The sequence below is a fragment of the Canis lupus genome, chromosome 6 (genome assembly GCF_011100685.1).
Source record: "Canis lupus familiaris isolate Mischka breed German Shepherd chromosome 6, alternate assembly UU_Cfam_GSD_1.0, whole genome shotgun sequence".
NCBI classification, from domain to species: domain Eukaryota; kingdom Metazoa; phylum Chordata; class Mammalia; order Carnivora; family Canidae; genus Canis; species Canis lupus.
Window position 1 is genome coordinate 43,846,608 of NC_049227.1, and position 12,030 is coordinate 43,858,637.

General features: G+C 40.3%; 1 protein-coding gene across 1 annotated transcript in view; it reads left to right on the plus strand.

The window, feature by feature from the left end:
• The window catches only part of SLC25A24 (solute carrier family 25 member 24), a 48,202-nt gene that overhangs the window by 9,592 nt on the left and 26,580 nt on the right, over window positions 1-12,030 (plus strand). Inside the window, exons 2-3 of the mRNA XM_038541163.1 lie at window positions 2,166-2,292; window positions 6,009-6,096. Coding sequence (XP_038397091.1) covers window positions 2,166-2,292; window positions 6,009-6,096 — 215 coding nt within the window. The remainder of the gene's footprint in view (window positions 1-2,165; window positions 2,293-6,008; window positions 6,097-12,030) is intronic.

Below are 12,030 nucleotides of genomic sequence, written 5' to 3' on the forward strand. Positions count from 1 at the left end.
TAATATGTAATGGGCCTTCAGGGCCCCCCTGTCTTCCTGCCTTGATGCTTTATTTCTTTTTAGCCTTGCGTCAACTCCGCGTCCAGCGTGCCCGGCCTGCTCGTGCCTTCGCCCACTGACCGCCTCCGGGCGGTTCCCGGGTTCTGGCGGTCGCGGACGGCGCTGCTCCGCGGCGTGTGTGTGCCCGGTGCGCGGCCCGGGCGGCTCTGCGGGCGGATGCGGGCGCGGCTGCTGGGCGCTGGGGGGGTGGGGGTCGGGGTGGGGGTCGGGGTGCGGGGGATGTCCCAGCAGCGACCCAGGACAGGGCCCGGGATCCATAGGAACCCGACAGTCGGCCGCGAGGGCGGGGTGCCTGTTACCCCCAAGGTGGAATGTTCCCCGCGAAACCCCGCTTACCGTTTCGGGGCGGGGGGGGGAGCAGGCGAGGTCAGGGGGAGACGTGAAGGGAAGCGGGGGGCTCTGGGCGCGGGGGGCGCCGGGGGAGGTCGGAGCCCTGCACCCCGAGCGGGGCTCTGCGAGGAGGCCTGGAGGAGCGACCGCATTTATTTATTTATTTTTTAAGATCTTACTTATTCACAAGAGAGAGAGAGAGAGAGAGAGAGAGAGATCCAGATCCACAGGGAACCTTCTATTTCAGGGGAACACTAATGGGGCTTTTCCTCCCCGGGTGACAGTAACATCTTTAGCCAGTTCTGTCTGTCACATGTCCCCAGCTTCCCTAGTAGAAAATTTATTTATATAAATTAAGAATTCATCAATTACAAAAATAGAAATGGTACTTACATAATGACAAGAAAGAAAAGAGTTTTTTATTTTGATAATAGATTTTATGAATTATTTTTTTTATGAATGATTTTTTATATGACTTTTTACTGTGAAGGGTGAGAGACTGAATATAAAAGTGGACAATGATTTGCTCATATTTAAAATTTAACTTTGACCCACAACTTAGATCAACCTGCTCAGGACACGAACCTCTTTTCTATGGTAAACAACCCAGGGTACCAACCTGCTGTAAGTCAGACTTACAGGACAGCAGATTGCTATCTCTAGAGACAATCCAGGTAGCAAAATAATAACTTCTATAACAATCAGCCCCGAATAGTCAGAGGTTGATTGCTACCTGACAGCTTCCCGAAGTTTCGTCCCTACTTCCAATCTAGGACCAAGTAGAGAAAGTGAAGTATGTACCCCTAACCATCACACAGGGTGCACAACCTCTAATTAGCCTGCCTGCAGCTTCCCCAGGCCAAGAGCCACCAATCAGGACACACCTGAAGCCCCGCCCCCCAATAAAGCTTGCCTACTCCTCTGCCTGCCTTTGGGTTCAGCCAAAACTGACCGTGGCTGACTCCCTTGCTATAGTAAGCTCAGAACAAATAGCCTTTGCTTTTCTCATTTGACTGGTTTTCACTTATTTCTATAGAGGAATACAAAAGAAAATTCAAAAGGGAACCCCTAGTCTTGCCCCATTATTGTAAGTTGGAGTCCTGATTTGCCATAAGAAAGGGCAAAGTAATATGGGTAAAAATAAATCAAGCTGTTCAAAGATAGGGTCAGGGATGTCCTTTAGCTTGTAATTTCCAAAATGATAGTCATTTTCTGGTATTTCTATTGACCAAAATATAAACTTCTTAGATGGAACTTTAGTATGTAAGTGGGGCCCCAGAATCCTATGCCATTTGCTCTTGGATTATGTACATCTCGGTATATGTTGAGTAATCAGAATGTAATTTCCAGATGAACGTGATCCTCAACTAATCTGTAAAAGTAAATAAGCAGTAATTATTTTTCAGTGACAATATAAATGTATTTGCTTTTATTTATGTTTTTTGGGGGAGAGCGTGTGTGGGGAGGAGTTGGGAGGGGCAGAGGGAGAGGCAGAGAGAGAATCTTGAACAGGCTCCCCTGCCCCCTGATGTGGGGTTTGATCTTATGGCCTTGTGATGAGCCAAAATCAAGAGTCCCTGGCTTAACTGACTGTGCCACCCAGGCACCACAGGAAAAATACTGTTTTGGACATCTAAATTGCATGCTAGGTCAAGTATCTTGGAGTTTATAAAATGCTTGTCTTAGAGGAAAACAGCCAGTCTGCTCAAAGTATATGTATATCCAAATAATTTAGTAATTTAGCCTATTAAAAAAATCTTTTTTCTTTTTTATAGAAAATCTTTACTACTGGTGATACCAACAAAGATGGAAAGCTGGATTTTGAAGAATTTATGAAGTACCTTAAAGACCATGAGAAAAAAATGAAATTGGCATTTAAGAGTTTGGACAAAAATAATGATGGTGTGTCTTCATTTTGTATTCCTCACCAGCTATGAAGAAGCACTTCTCATATATCCAAGAGTATAAAACAATGTGCATTTAGTCTCTTCTTTTAGAAAATAATTACTAGTAGTTTTAGTACTCGTCTTTCATAGTAATGTGATTTTTCTATAGAATTTATGTTTTTAGTGGGGAAAGGCATAGCTTTGTCTATCAAATTAAAAACTGTGTATATGTTCACTATAAATATTATGCTGATTTGACTTAAAGTTATAGGTTAAAAATAATAATTATGTTCTCTGGGCAAGAGATATTTGGTTTTGTTCATATATAGACATAATGTTACATATTGTAAAATTTAAAAGACCTTTCAGGTTATCTTACATTTAATAATCTTTTTGAAAGAATGAGTTTAAAGCAACTCTGATCATGAAAATTGGGAGAAAAAGAATATTTAAATATGTAACTTTTTTTTTTTTAATTAAGTAAACTCTACCCCCAATGTGGGGCTCAAACTTACTACTACTCTGAGATCAAGAGTCCAGAGTAGCCCCTAAAGATGTATCTTCTGGTTGGGGTTTTGGTTTCACTATTTAGATTACTAGTTTAAAGTTAGAATTCCAGTGTATAGAGCAAAAAGCAAGTGCCACAGTAGGAGAAAGGTTGGAGCCTATGAAACCCTTATCACCAGAGGTAGCCTTTGACAGGAAGTGGTAATTTATTTTTAAAAATTATAATGTAGGGCAGCCCAGGTGGCTCAGTGGTTTAGCGCTGCCTTCGGCCCAGGGTGTGATCCTGGAGTCCCGGAATCGAGTCCCACATCGGGCTCTCTGCATGGAGCCTGCTTCTCCCTCTGCCTGTGTTTCTGCCTCTCTCTCTCTCTCTCTCTCTGTCTCTCATGAATAAATAAATAAAATCTTTTAAAAAATTATAATGTATAAAAACTTAATAAAAAGATAAAATAAAGCCTAAAATGCATCCTCAAACCCCTCCCTGTATGTGAATAGTCAGGGTCATTCCATTCACAAACTTGTTATTCAAGAAACAAGTTAAACAAATAGATTGAGGAAAAAATATGACTCATACCTGAGTTGGGCAAGTTTTTTTTGTCAAAGGCCAGATATTTTAGCTTTGTGGGCCATGTGGTCTCAGTTGCAGCTGCTTATCTCTGCTATCATACTGCGAACAGCCATAAACAATGTGTATATGAATAAACATGGCTGTGTTCCTTTAAAACTTTATTTACAAAAGCAGGCAATAGACCTTATTTGGCCCCTTGTTAATATTGAATATTAACTTTAGTTTAGGTATCAAGCAAATTTCTTCTAACAACTAAACCCTTTGAATGGTTTTGATGGCTCAAGTCTGTGACACTCATCTAGGAGGCTGCGTTTGTAGTGGAAGGTAGTGCTATTTGAACATTTGTTACCTCCTCTAAGTCTTACACTATATGCCCCCAAGTCTAGCTTTAGTCCAATCTTCCAGCAAAATGCAGTTTTTTGTAAAGATTTTATTATTTGAGAGAGAAAGTGCATGAGAATGAACAGAGGGAAGGGTATAGGGTGAAGCAGACTCTCTGTTGAGCAGGGAGCCCAACTTGGGGATTGATCCCAGGAATCAATCACAACCTGAGCTGAAGGCAGATGCTTAACCAACTGAGCCACCCAGGGCCCTGCAAAATGTAGTTCTTACAATCAGCCTTACTTCTCTGCAAACTTTCGTTCCTATCTTGAGTCCACTAAGGTGCAACCACTTAGGTAGGACTGTCTTTATAGTGTGAAGGTAGGCAGTAGCTGGGGGATGGAGCTACCTTGGGGTCATATGTCAGGTAAGCAGGGGTGAATCATCCCAGGATGTAAGCTGTGCCCATATCCGTTCTCTATTTCAGAAAATTCTACATGAACCAGAGGAAATAGTTAAAGGTGAAGTTTTATGATCAGCGAAAATAATTTTTACTTAATTTATCTTGTTTGTAGATTTTCAAACAGTTTCTTATTTTGAGTTCATATTTTTATTTATCAAACTTCTTATAGCATAAACAGTCTTTCTTTATTTGTCGTTTGTGTATTTGAGAATTTGCCTACTTGCTAAAATTTAACCCCAAAAGTAACTCTAAAATCAGTGCTAAAAAAAAATAAATAAATAAAATAAAATAAAATAAAATAAAATAAAATAAAATCAGTGCTTGCAGCATTTTTCCATTCCTTCATGGACTTAACTTCATTTGCTTGGCGAGCACATTTCTAGCTGAGACAGAAGAATATGCTTTCTCATTTTAGTTCTCATACTAAGACAGGTGTCCTTCTCAGTCTATTTAGTGCCATGTTTCTTGCATTTTTGTGCTTTTTGTTGGCAATTTTGCTGTTTAAAATGGCTCCCAAGCATAGTGCTGAAGTGCCATCTAGCATTCATTCCTAAATGCAAGAAGACTGTGTGTGCCTGAGGAAGAAAAATGTGTTTATCACATGTACTTCATTCAGGCATGAATTGTAGCATTTTTGGCCATGAGTTCAAGGTTACCGAGTCAACAGTGTAATATGGGGTTCTATGGTACTTACACACATATATGACAAGGTTTTATATTGGTTGGTTGATAAATATGCTGTGACCAGAGGCTCAAGGGACGTAACCCTGTATTCCCCATAAGGGCCATGGTTTGATGATTCAGGGTTCCTAGTGACCTTGTAGAACATGACTACTGTGAATAACGGGAATTGACTGTGTTTCTTTAAGAGTGCAGATTATAAGAGAGAATTTGCAGAGTGGCATTTAAGGAATTTCATTGCGAACAAATAGATCCCTCTGTTTTTACACTGTGCAGATTCTCCTGTTTCTCTTTTCCTCTCCCCAGGAAAATTCTTTCCAAATCCTGGAATTTCTTCAAAGTTCTTCTCTTAAATGAAGTCTTTCCTTTCACCTCTAACAGTAATTTTTGTCCTCTTATCCTGGAGAACTTTGCCATTAGTACTGTTTGGCATCAGAGCCTCTCGTGCTTTGTTTGATTTCCTCCTATTTCATGCATATTGGTCTTGGGATCATAAGTCTGTGAGCTGCTTGAGGGAAATGCGGCATTTATCACTCCCATTTATCACTTCTGTTTTCTTTTTCTTCCTCTCTTCTGAGTCCTCTTGTTCTGTCTGCAAAGATGCTCTAATTTCTCTAATAATGATAATCTTCTCTCTTCCATCGTCCTACCATTCTTGCTTTCCTTATTTTTATTGCCAGATTTCTCAAAAGAATGATCCCTATTCTTTGGCTTCTTTTAGTCATTTTCTACATCCTTTGAACCCCTTGCAACACACCTTCATGCATATGAAAATTGCCTAGTCATTTATTAAAATGCAGAAACACATACTTGTGAAATTAATAGATCCTGATGGAATTTGCTTTAAAGTCAGAGCGTCTTGATTTGAATCTCAGTCCTGGTGCTGCTTAATTTGTTACTTGGTGAGGCCATGAAAGCTCTCAGTCTCTTATTCTTTAGGTGGAATACCATTATTTACCTATAAAACTTTAAGGTTTCTGAATGAACTAACGTCTGTGTACTTGTTTCATGTATTTGTTTTGAGTTGGTGTTGCAGTATGTGTGTAAGCAAGTCTGTGACTCACCTAGACTCATGATTTTGCCTTAATGAGTCCAGGGCTTTCCCTTACAAAATGAGAGATTTGAAATTCACGATTTCTAAGACCCTTATCAGTTCTGAGTCTGAGTTTATGCTCTTTTTAATTTTTTAAAGGAATAATTGAGGCTTCCGAGATTGTCCAGTCTCTCCAGATACTAGGTCTAACTATTTCTGAACAACAAGCAGAGTTGATTCTTCAAAGGTAAGCTCTTTATCTTATTATCTTATCTTGACATTAATTTCCATATCTTGTATTAGAGATCTTCATTTTAAGTGTAGCTTAAAACTCTGCAGCTTACCATTACTCATTACCTATGTTCAGTAGCTTTCTTTGTCTTCCTTTTTGTTTCATACGCACACATTTAAAGTGTAGGAGTGGGAAGTGGAAGCTCAGACTGGATTCTCTCTTGCAAGGCCTCTGGGGCGGTAGAATGGCAGTAAGGCATTAAATTGTACATAGAGAAGGAGCTAAGCATTTTAGTGCTATTTTTCCCATTTGGTTTCTAAGGTGATAATGAAACTCATTGTTCCAAGAGAAGCCATTCAGCAGATTTATCATATTACTTAACCTCCATGTCACTGGATAAGAGGGAAATTCCAAAGGCTCACAAAGAAACACTGATTTAAACTCTCAGAAAACAGAGATGCCGATTTGAACATTATTGCCCAGGATAATTGGTTCAACTATTTAGTGAGTCAGACCTTTACAGACTTAATGTTTTATTTCACAGGATAGAGCAATAATCTCTGACGTCTCAGTGCCCTTGAAAACTCTTCTCTTGCAAACACACCATAGGGACTAATTTATTTTTTTTTTATGATAACAGAAAGCAGAAAAGGGTGCTTATATTCCTGTGAATGCTTTCAGTCTTTGAGATTAACTAAACTTAAGTTTAGCTAAGTTTAAGAAACTAAAAAGTTTCTGCTAAGTGGCTTTGTTGTTGAATTTATTTCCTTTTATATCTGTACCAGTAGCATTTTTCTCCTTTCTGACTGTTTAGAATTTCTTATAAAAGCCCCTGGTACAGGAGGACCCATGTCTCAGAGCTGGGCATGATGTTGCTGTTGTTAACAGGATGAGGGAGGCTTTCCTGAGGAAATGAGAAACTAAAAATGAAAAGGGGTAAACTGGATTTTGGCAGTGAAATATGAGACATGTAATATTCTCTTGCTGAAGTCACATTCCTCTGGGGAAGTGAAGGTTTTTCTCTGCTTCTTAGGCCAGACATCATATTCCACTACTCCTTTTGATGATAGTTTTAGGAATAATGCAGATTAGAAGCCCAAGTTCTAGAATAGACAGTGGGTAATACAAAAGGATGGATATTTAAAAGTGGCTAAATAAAATTATGGAAGCAAATGTCCATCGACAGATAAATGGATAAAGAAGATTGTGGTGTCTATATATATACACATACCACATGTATATATACACACACAATAGAATATTACTGAGCCATAAAAAGAACAAAATCTTGCCATTTGCAACAACATAGATAGAGCTAGAGAGTATAATCCTAAGTGAAAAAAGGCAGAGAGAGACAAATATCTTATGATTTAACTCAAGTGCAATTTAAGAAACAAAACAAACAGTAAAGGGGAAAAAAAGATAAACCAAGAAATAGACTCTTAACTATAGAGAACAAACTGATAGGAGGGTCGGGGATGGGTGAAATAAGTGATGGGATTAAAGAGTACACTGTTGTGATGACTACCAGGTATAAAATTGTTGAATCACTATAATTCATGTGATTCATGAACATGAACTTCATGTTCACTTTACTAGAATTAAAAATAAATAAAAGTGGCTAAATAATTGCATATGTAAATATTTTAGGGCAGCTTATTGATATATGGTTCACATACCATTAAATTTGCTCTTTTAAAAAGTGTATAGCTCAGTGGCTTTTTAATACGTTCACTGAGTTGTGTAACTATCACCACTACCTAATTTTGGAGCATTTTCATCACCACAGAAAGTAACCCCGTACCTATTAGCAGTCACTCCTTATTCCTCCTTTGCAGGCCCCCAGCAATCACCAATCTGCTTTTTGTCTCTTTGGATTTGTCTGTTCTGGACATTTCACCAAAAAAATGGAATCATACAATATGTGGCCCTTTGTGTCTGGCTTTTTCACTTAGTGTGGTGTCTTCATAGTTCATCCATATTGTAGTGTGTATCAGCCCTTCATTCCTTTCATAGACCAAGTCACATTCCATTATAAGTATATATCATACTTTGTTTATCCATTCATCAGTAGATAGGCATTTGGGTTGTTTCCATTTTTTTTAAAGATTTTATTTATTCATGAGAGACAGAGAGAGGTAGAGACCTGGTAGAGGGAGAAGCAGGCTTCATGCAGGGAGCCTGATGCGGGACTCAGTCCCAGGACCCCGAGATCACAACCTGAGCCACAGGCACACGCTCAACCACTGAGCCACCCAGGTGCCCCTGGGTTGTTTCCATTTTTTGACTGTTATGAATAATGCATGTACATGTTTTTGTGTGAAGATATGTTTTCAGTTCTCTTGGGTATTACACCTAGAGGTGGAAAGACTAGGTTATATGATAACTCTGTTTACATTTTGAAAAATCGCTAGCCTGTTTTTAAAAGTGACTACATCATTTTATAATACCAACAACCATGTATGAGGGTTTTAGTTTCTCCACACCATCCCAACACTTGTTCTTTGCTGTCTTTTGGATTTTACCATCTTAGCGGGTATTTTTTAAAAAATTTTATTTATTTATTCATGAGATAGAGAGAGAGGCAGAGACACAGGCAGAGGGAGAAGCAGGCTCCATGCAGAGAGCCCGATGTGGGAATCAATCCCGGACTCCAGGATCACGCCCTGGGCCAAAGGCAGGCGCTAAACCGCTGAGCCACCCAGGGATCCCCATCTTAGTGGGTATTATGTGATATCTCGTTAATTGATTTGTATTTCCCTGATGGCTAATAAATCATATTTTCTTTTGCACTTTTGTGCTATTATTATTATTATTATTATTATTATTAGCATTTGTACTTCTTCAGAAAAAATACCAGAATGTGTTTATACTGGGAAAACCTCCTTTTTTCCTTTGTGTCTTCTTTACTCTTCACGTTGAACACTTTGCCTCTGACACCTCTGGTCACCAAAAGTGTAGGTTCCCCACGCCCACTCCCACCCCACATTAGGCAGTTATCTGTGACATTAGCCTGAGTATCCTACAATTTAACTTAATTCTAACACTGTCTACCTGGAGAAAGTGTCAGATCCCATAGGTTTAGGGCTCATCCCACAAGACTCCTCCCCAGTTCTGATGCCAATCACAAGTAGTGGGTCCCCATATTACCCACAATTTCTGACCAACTTGGTTATAAGTTGGAGATTCCCGTGACCCTCTTCCTCATTTGATTTGATTAATTTGCTCGAGCAGCTTACAGAACCCAGGGAAATATTTACTTAGGTTTTCCAGTTTTTTAGAGGATGTGATGAAGGATACAGGTAAACAGCCAGATGAAGAGATGCATAAGGTGAGGTCCTGGGAGGGTCCCAAGTGTAGGAGCTTCTGTCCCTGTGGAGTTGAGGTGTGTGTTACCCTCCTGGTAGGGATGTGTTCACCAACCTGAAAGTTCTCTGAGCCCCAGACTTTGGATTTAATGGAGGCTGCCTCACATAGACATGTTCAATTATTAATTCTATTGCAAGCCTTTCTCCCTTCTCTGGAGAATTTGGAGTAGGGGACTGAGAATTCTAAGCTTCTGATCGTGGTTTGGTATATCTGATGACCAGCCTGCGTCTCCAGGAGCCCACCAACAGCCACCTCATTAGAACAAAAAAGCTCTCAGTGCTCTTATCATGTAGAAGTTTTTCCAAAAAAAGATTTTATTTATTTATTTATTTATTTATTTATTTATTTATTTATTCATTCATTCATTCATTCATTCATTCATTCATGAGAGACACAGAGAGAGGTAGAGACCAGGTAGAGGGAGAAGCAGGCTCCATGCGGGGAGCCCGATGTGGGACTTGATCCCAGGACGCCAGGATCATGACCTGAGCCAAAGGCAGAAGCTCAACCATTGAGCCACCCAGGTGCCCCTTATTACTGAGGAATTTACAAGGGTTTTAGGAGCTCTGTGTCAGGGGTGGGCTAGAGACCAGATATTTGAACAAGAGAAACTCCTAGGGCTCTTATCACTTGGGAAATTACAAAGGTTTTAGGAGCTCTTTGTCAGGAACTGGGGACAGAGACTAATGTATATGTAGGTAGGTTTTAAAAGGTAGCATGTAATTAGGGTTTCAGTAATGGGGGCCATGGACCCTCTGGAGTCCTCAGCTGTTGGTGTGGCTCATATACCTGCAAATATCAGCTTCTTGTCTGCCATGTCACTGTCTCTTAGTATCCCAAACCTGAAGTTCATGAGAGAGAAATCTGAAAGGTGCTACTTGCGACAGCTGTGGCTAGGTCGTCAGAGTATGCTGAAATGTAGACTTTTCAGTAGAAATCTGGGTGGAATGGGCAGTCTCTTCCAAATATGTGTTCTTCATATATCTTCATCTTCTGCTCCCAGGTAAAAATCCATTTTCGTATCAGGCTTTCATCCTCATCCCTCTTTCCTCTCTTTTTCTTATCTTGACATTTATTGAGGACTTTGGTACCTGCCAATCAGTCATTTTTGCCTTACCCCAAGTCCTAGGAAGCTTCAGTATTTGAGCTGGTGATTGATCTTTTGCCTAGCTAAGACTTGCATCTGCATTTTGCTTTGGCAAGCCACTCCCTCTCAGGATTACACCATCACTTGAAGCTTCCCCTCCTCTGAAGTCTCAAACACCTGTATCCTACCTTCTGACCCCTCTTCCAGATTTTGTGTTGTCTTGCTCTCACTGTACTTGCTTTTTGACTTACCTCTGGCTCCTTCATTTACTCCAGTTCCTCAATTTCTTGACACATTTCCTTCTGTCACTTTCTCCCATCCCTGAAGCATCCTACCACTTGCCTTCTCTACCCCGACATTTAGGCTATTAAACATTTCTAGAGAAAAATGAAACTGTTCCGATTCATACCCCTAAAATCAGCACAGCCTTTATCCTCTACCAGACATTCAGGCTGAAGCTTTATGTGTCTGTGTTCCTGGTCACCTGTGTCTTCCATTTCCCCAGTGATTATTCCAAATGGTTACCACTTTATTTCTGCCTGCCACTCTCTTAGTGACTGTCCATTCTCTGTGGCTTCAAATAGCAAGATCAGCTAGGCACAGGTGAAATCTGTTGACTCTGCTCTCATCATGTTTCTTTCAGTTCTTTGAATTTTTTAAAAGTCTTCCAACATTGGAGCCTTTCGCTTGCAGTAGTTACTGCTTAAGGGACTAAGGCCCTCCCCTCCCCTATCCTCTGTTACCCTTAGGTTTTTACCTCAGAACCACCTGCCCTCCCTAAACCAGCCTCCTTCTCCCCCCACCCCCTGCCAACTCTACAGTGGTTTTCTTTATTTGTGCAACTTGTTCTCTGCTTCATGGTTTGTACAGGTTGGAACCATGAGCTTGTTTCTGTAGCTTAGTGATTAGAAATAGAGTTTATGAATTAGAATGCCTGGGTTAAAATACTTAATTCTACTCCACTTACCAGCCTGTGACCCAGAACAAAAACTTAGCCTCTCTCTGTGTATAAGATGGAGATTGTAGAAAGTATATAGGGTTGTTTTAGGTACTAAATGAATTCACTCGCGACATGCTTTAGAACAATGTCTTGCAAATGCTCAATGAATATTAGCTATCATTTGCTATTGTTTAGTGCCTGTTTTTCCTACTATGCTAAGTTTTGAGGGCAGGGACCACTTCTGTCTTGTTGTGTTCTGCACTCAGTACCTTGTAATAGTGTGCCCTCAGAAAATACTGAAGAGTGTTGAAGAATGAGTAGAAGTTATCCTAGTGACACGGATGGGGGGAGGGACATTCTAGTAGAGGGCAAGTCCTGTGCAGACTTGGAAGCATGTGAACAGCACTTTTGGGGAATGGGTCAGACAGTGTTTTTCAGAACAGAGCACTGGTGGTCTTTTAGCTGGTGGTCTATGAGCTGTCTGGCTCATCGGAAACAGCCACGAATGTACTATAATAATGACCGATTTGTGGGATTTAAGAAAAAGAACAGC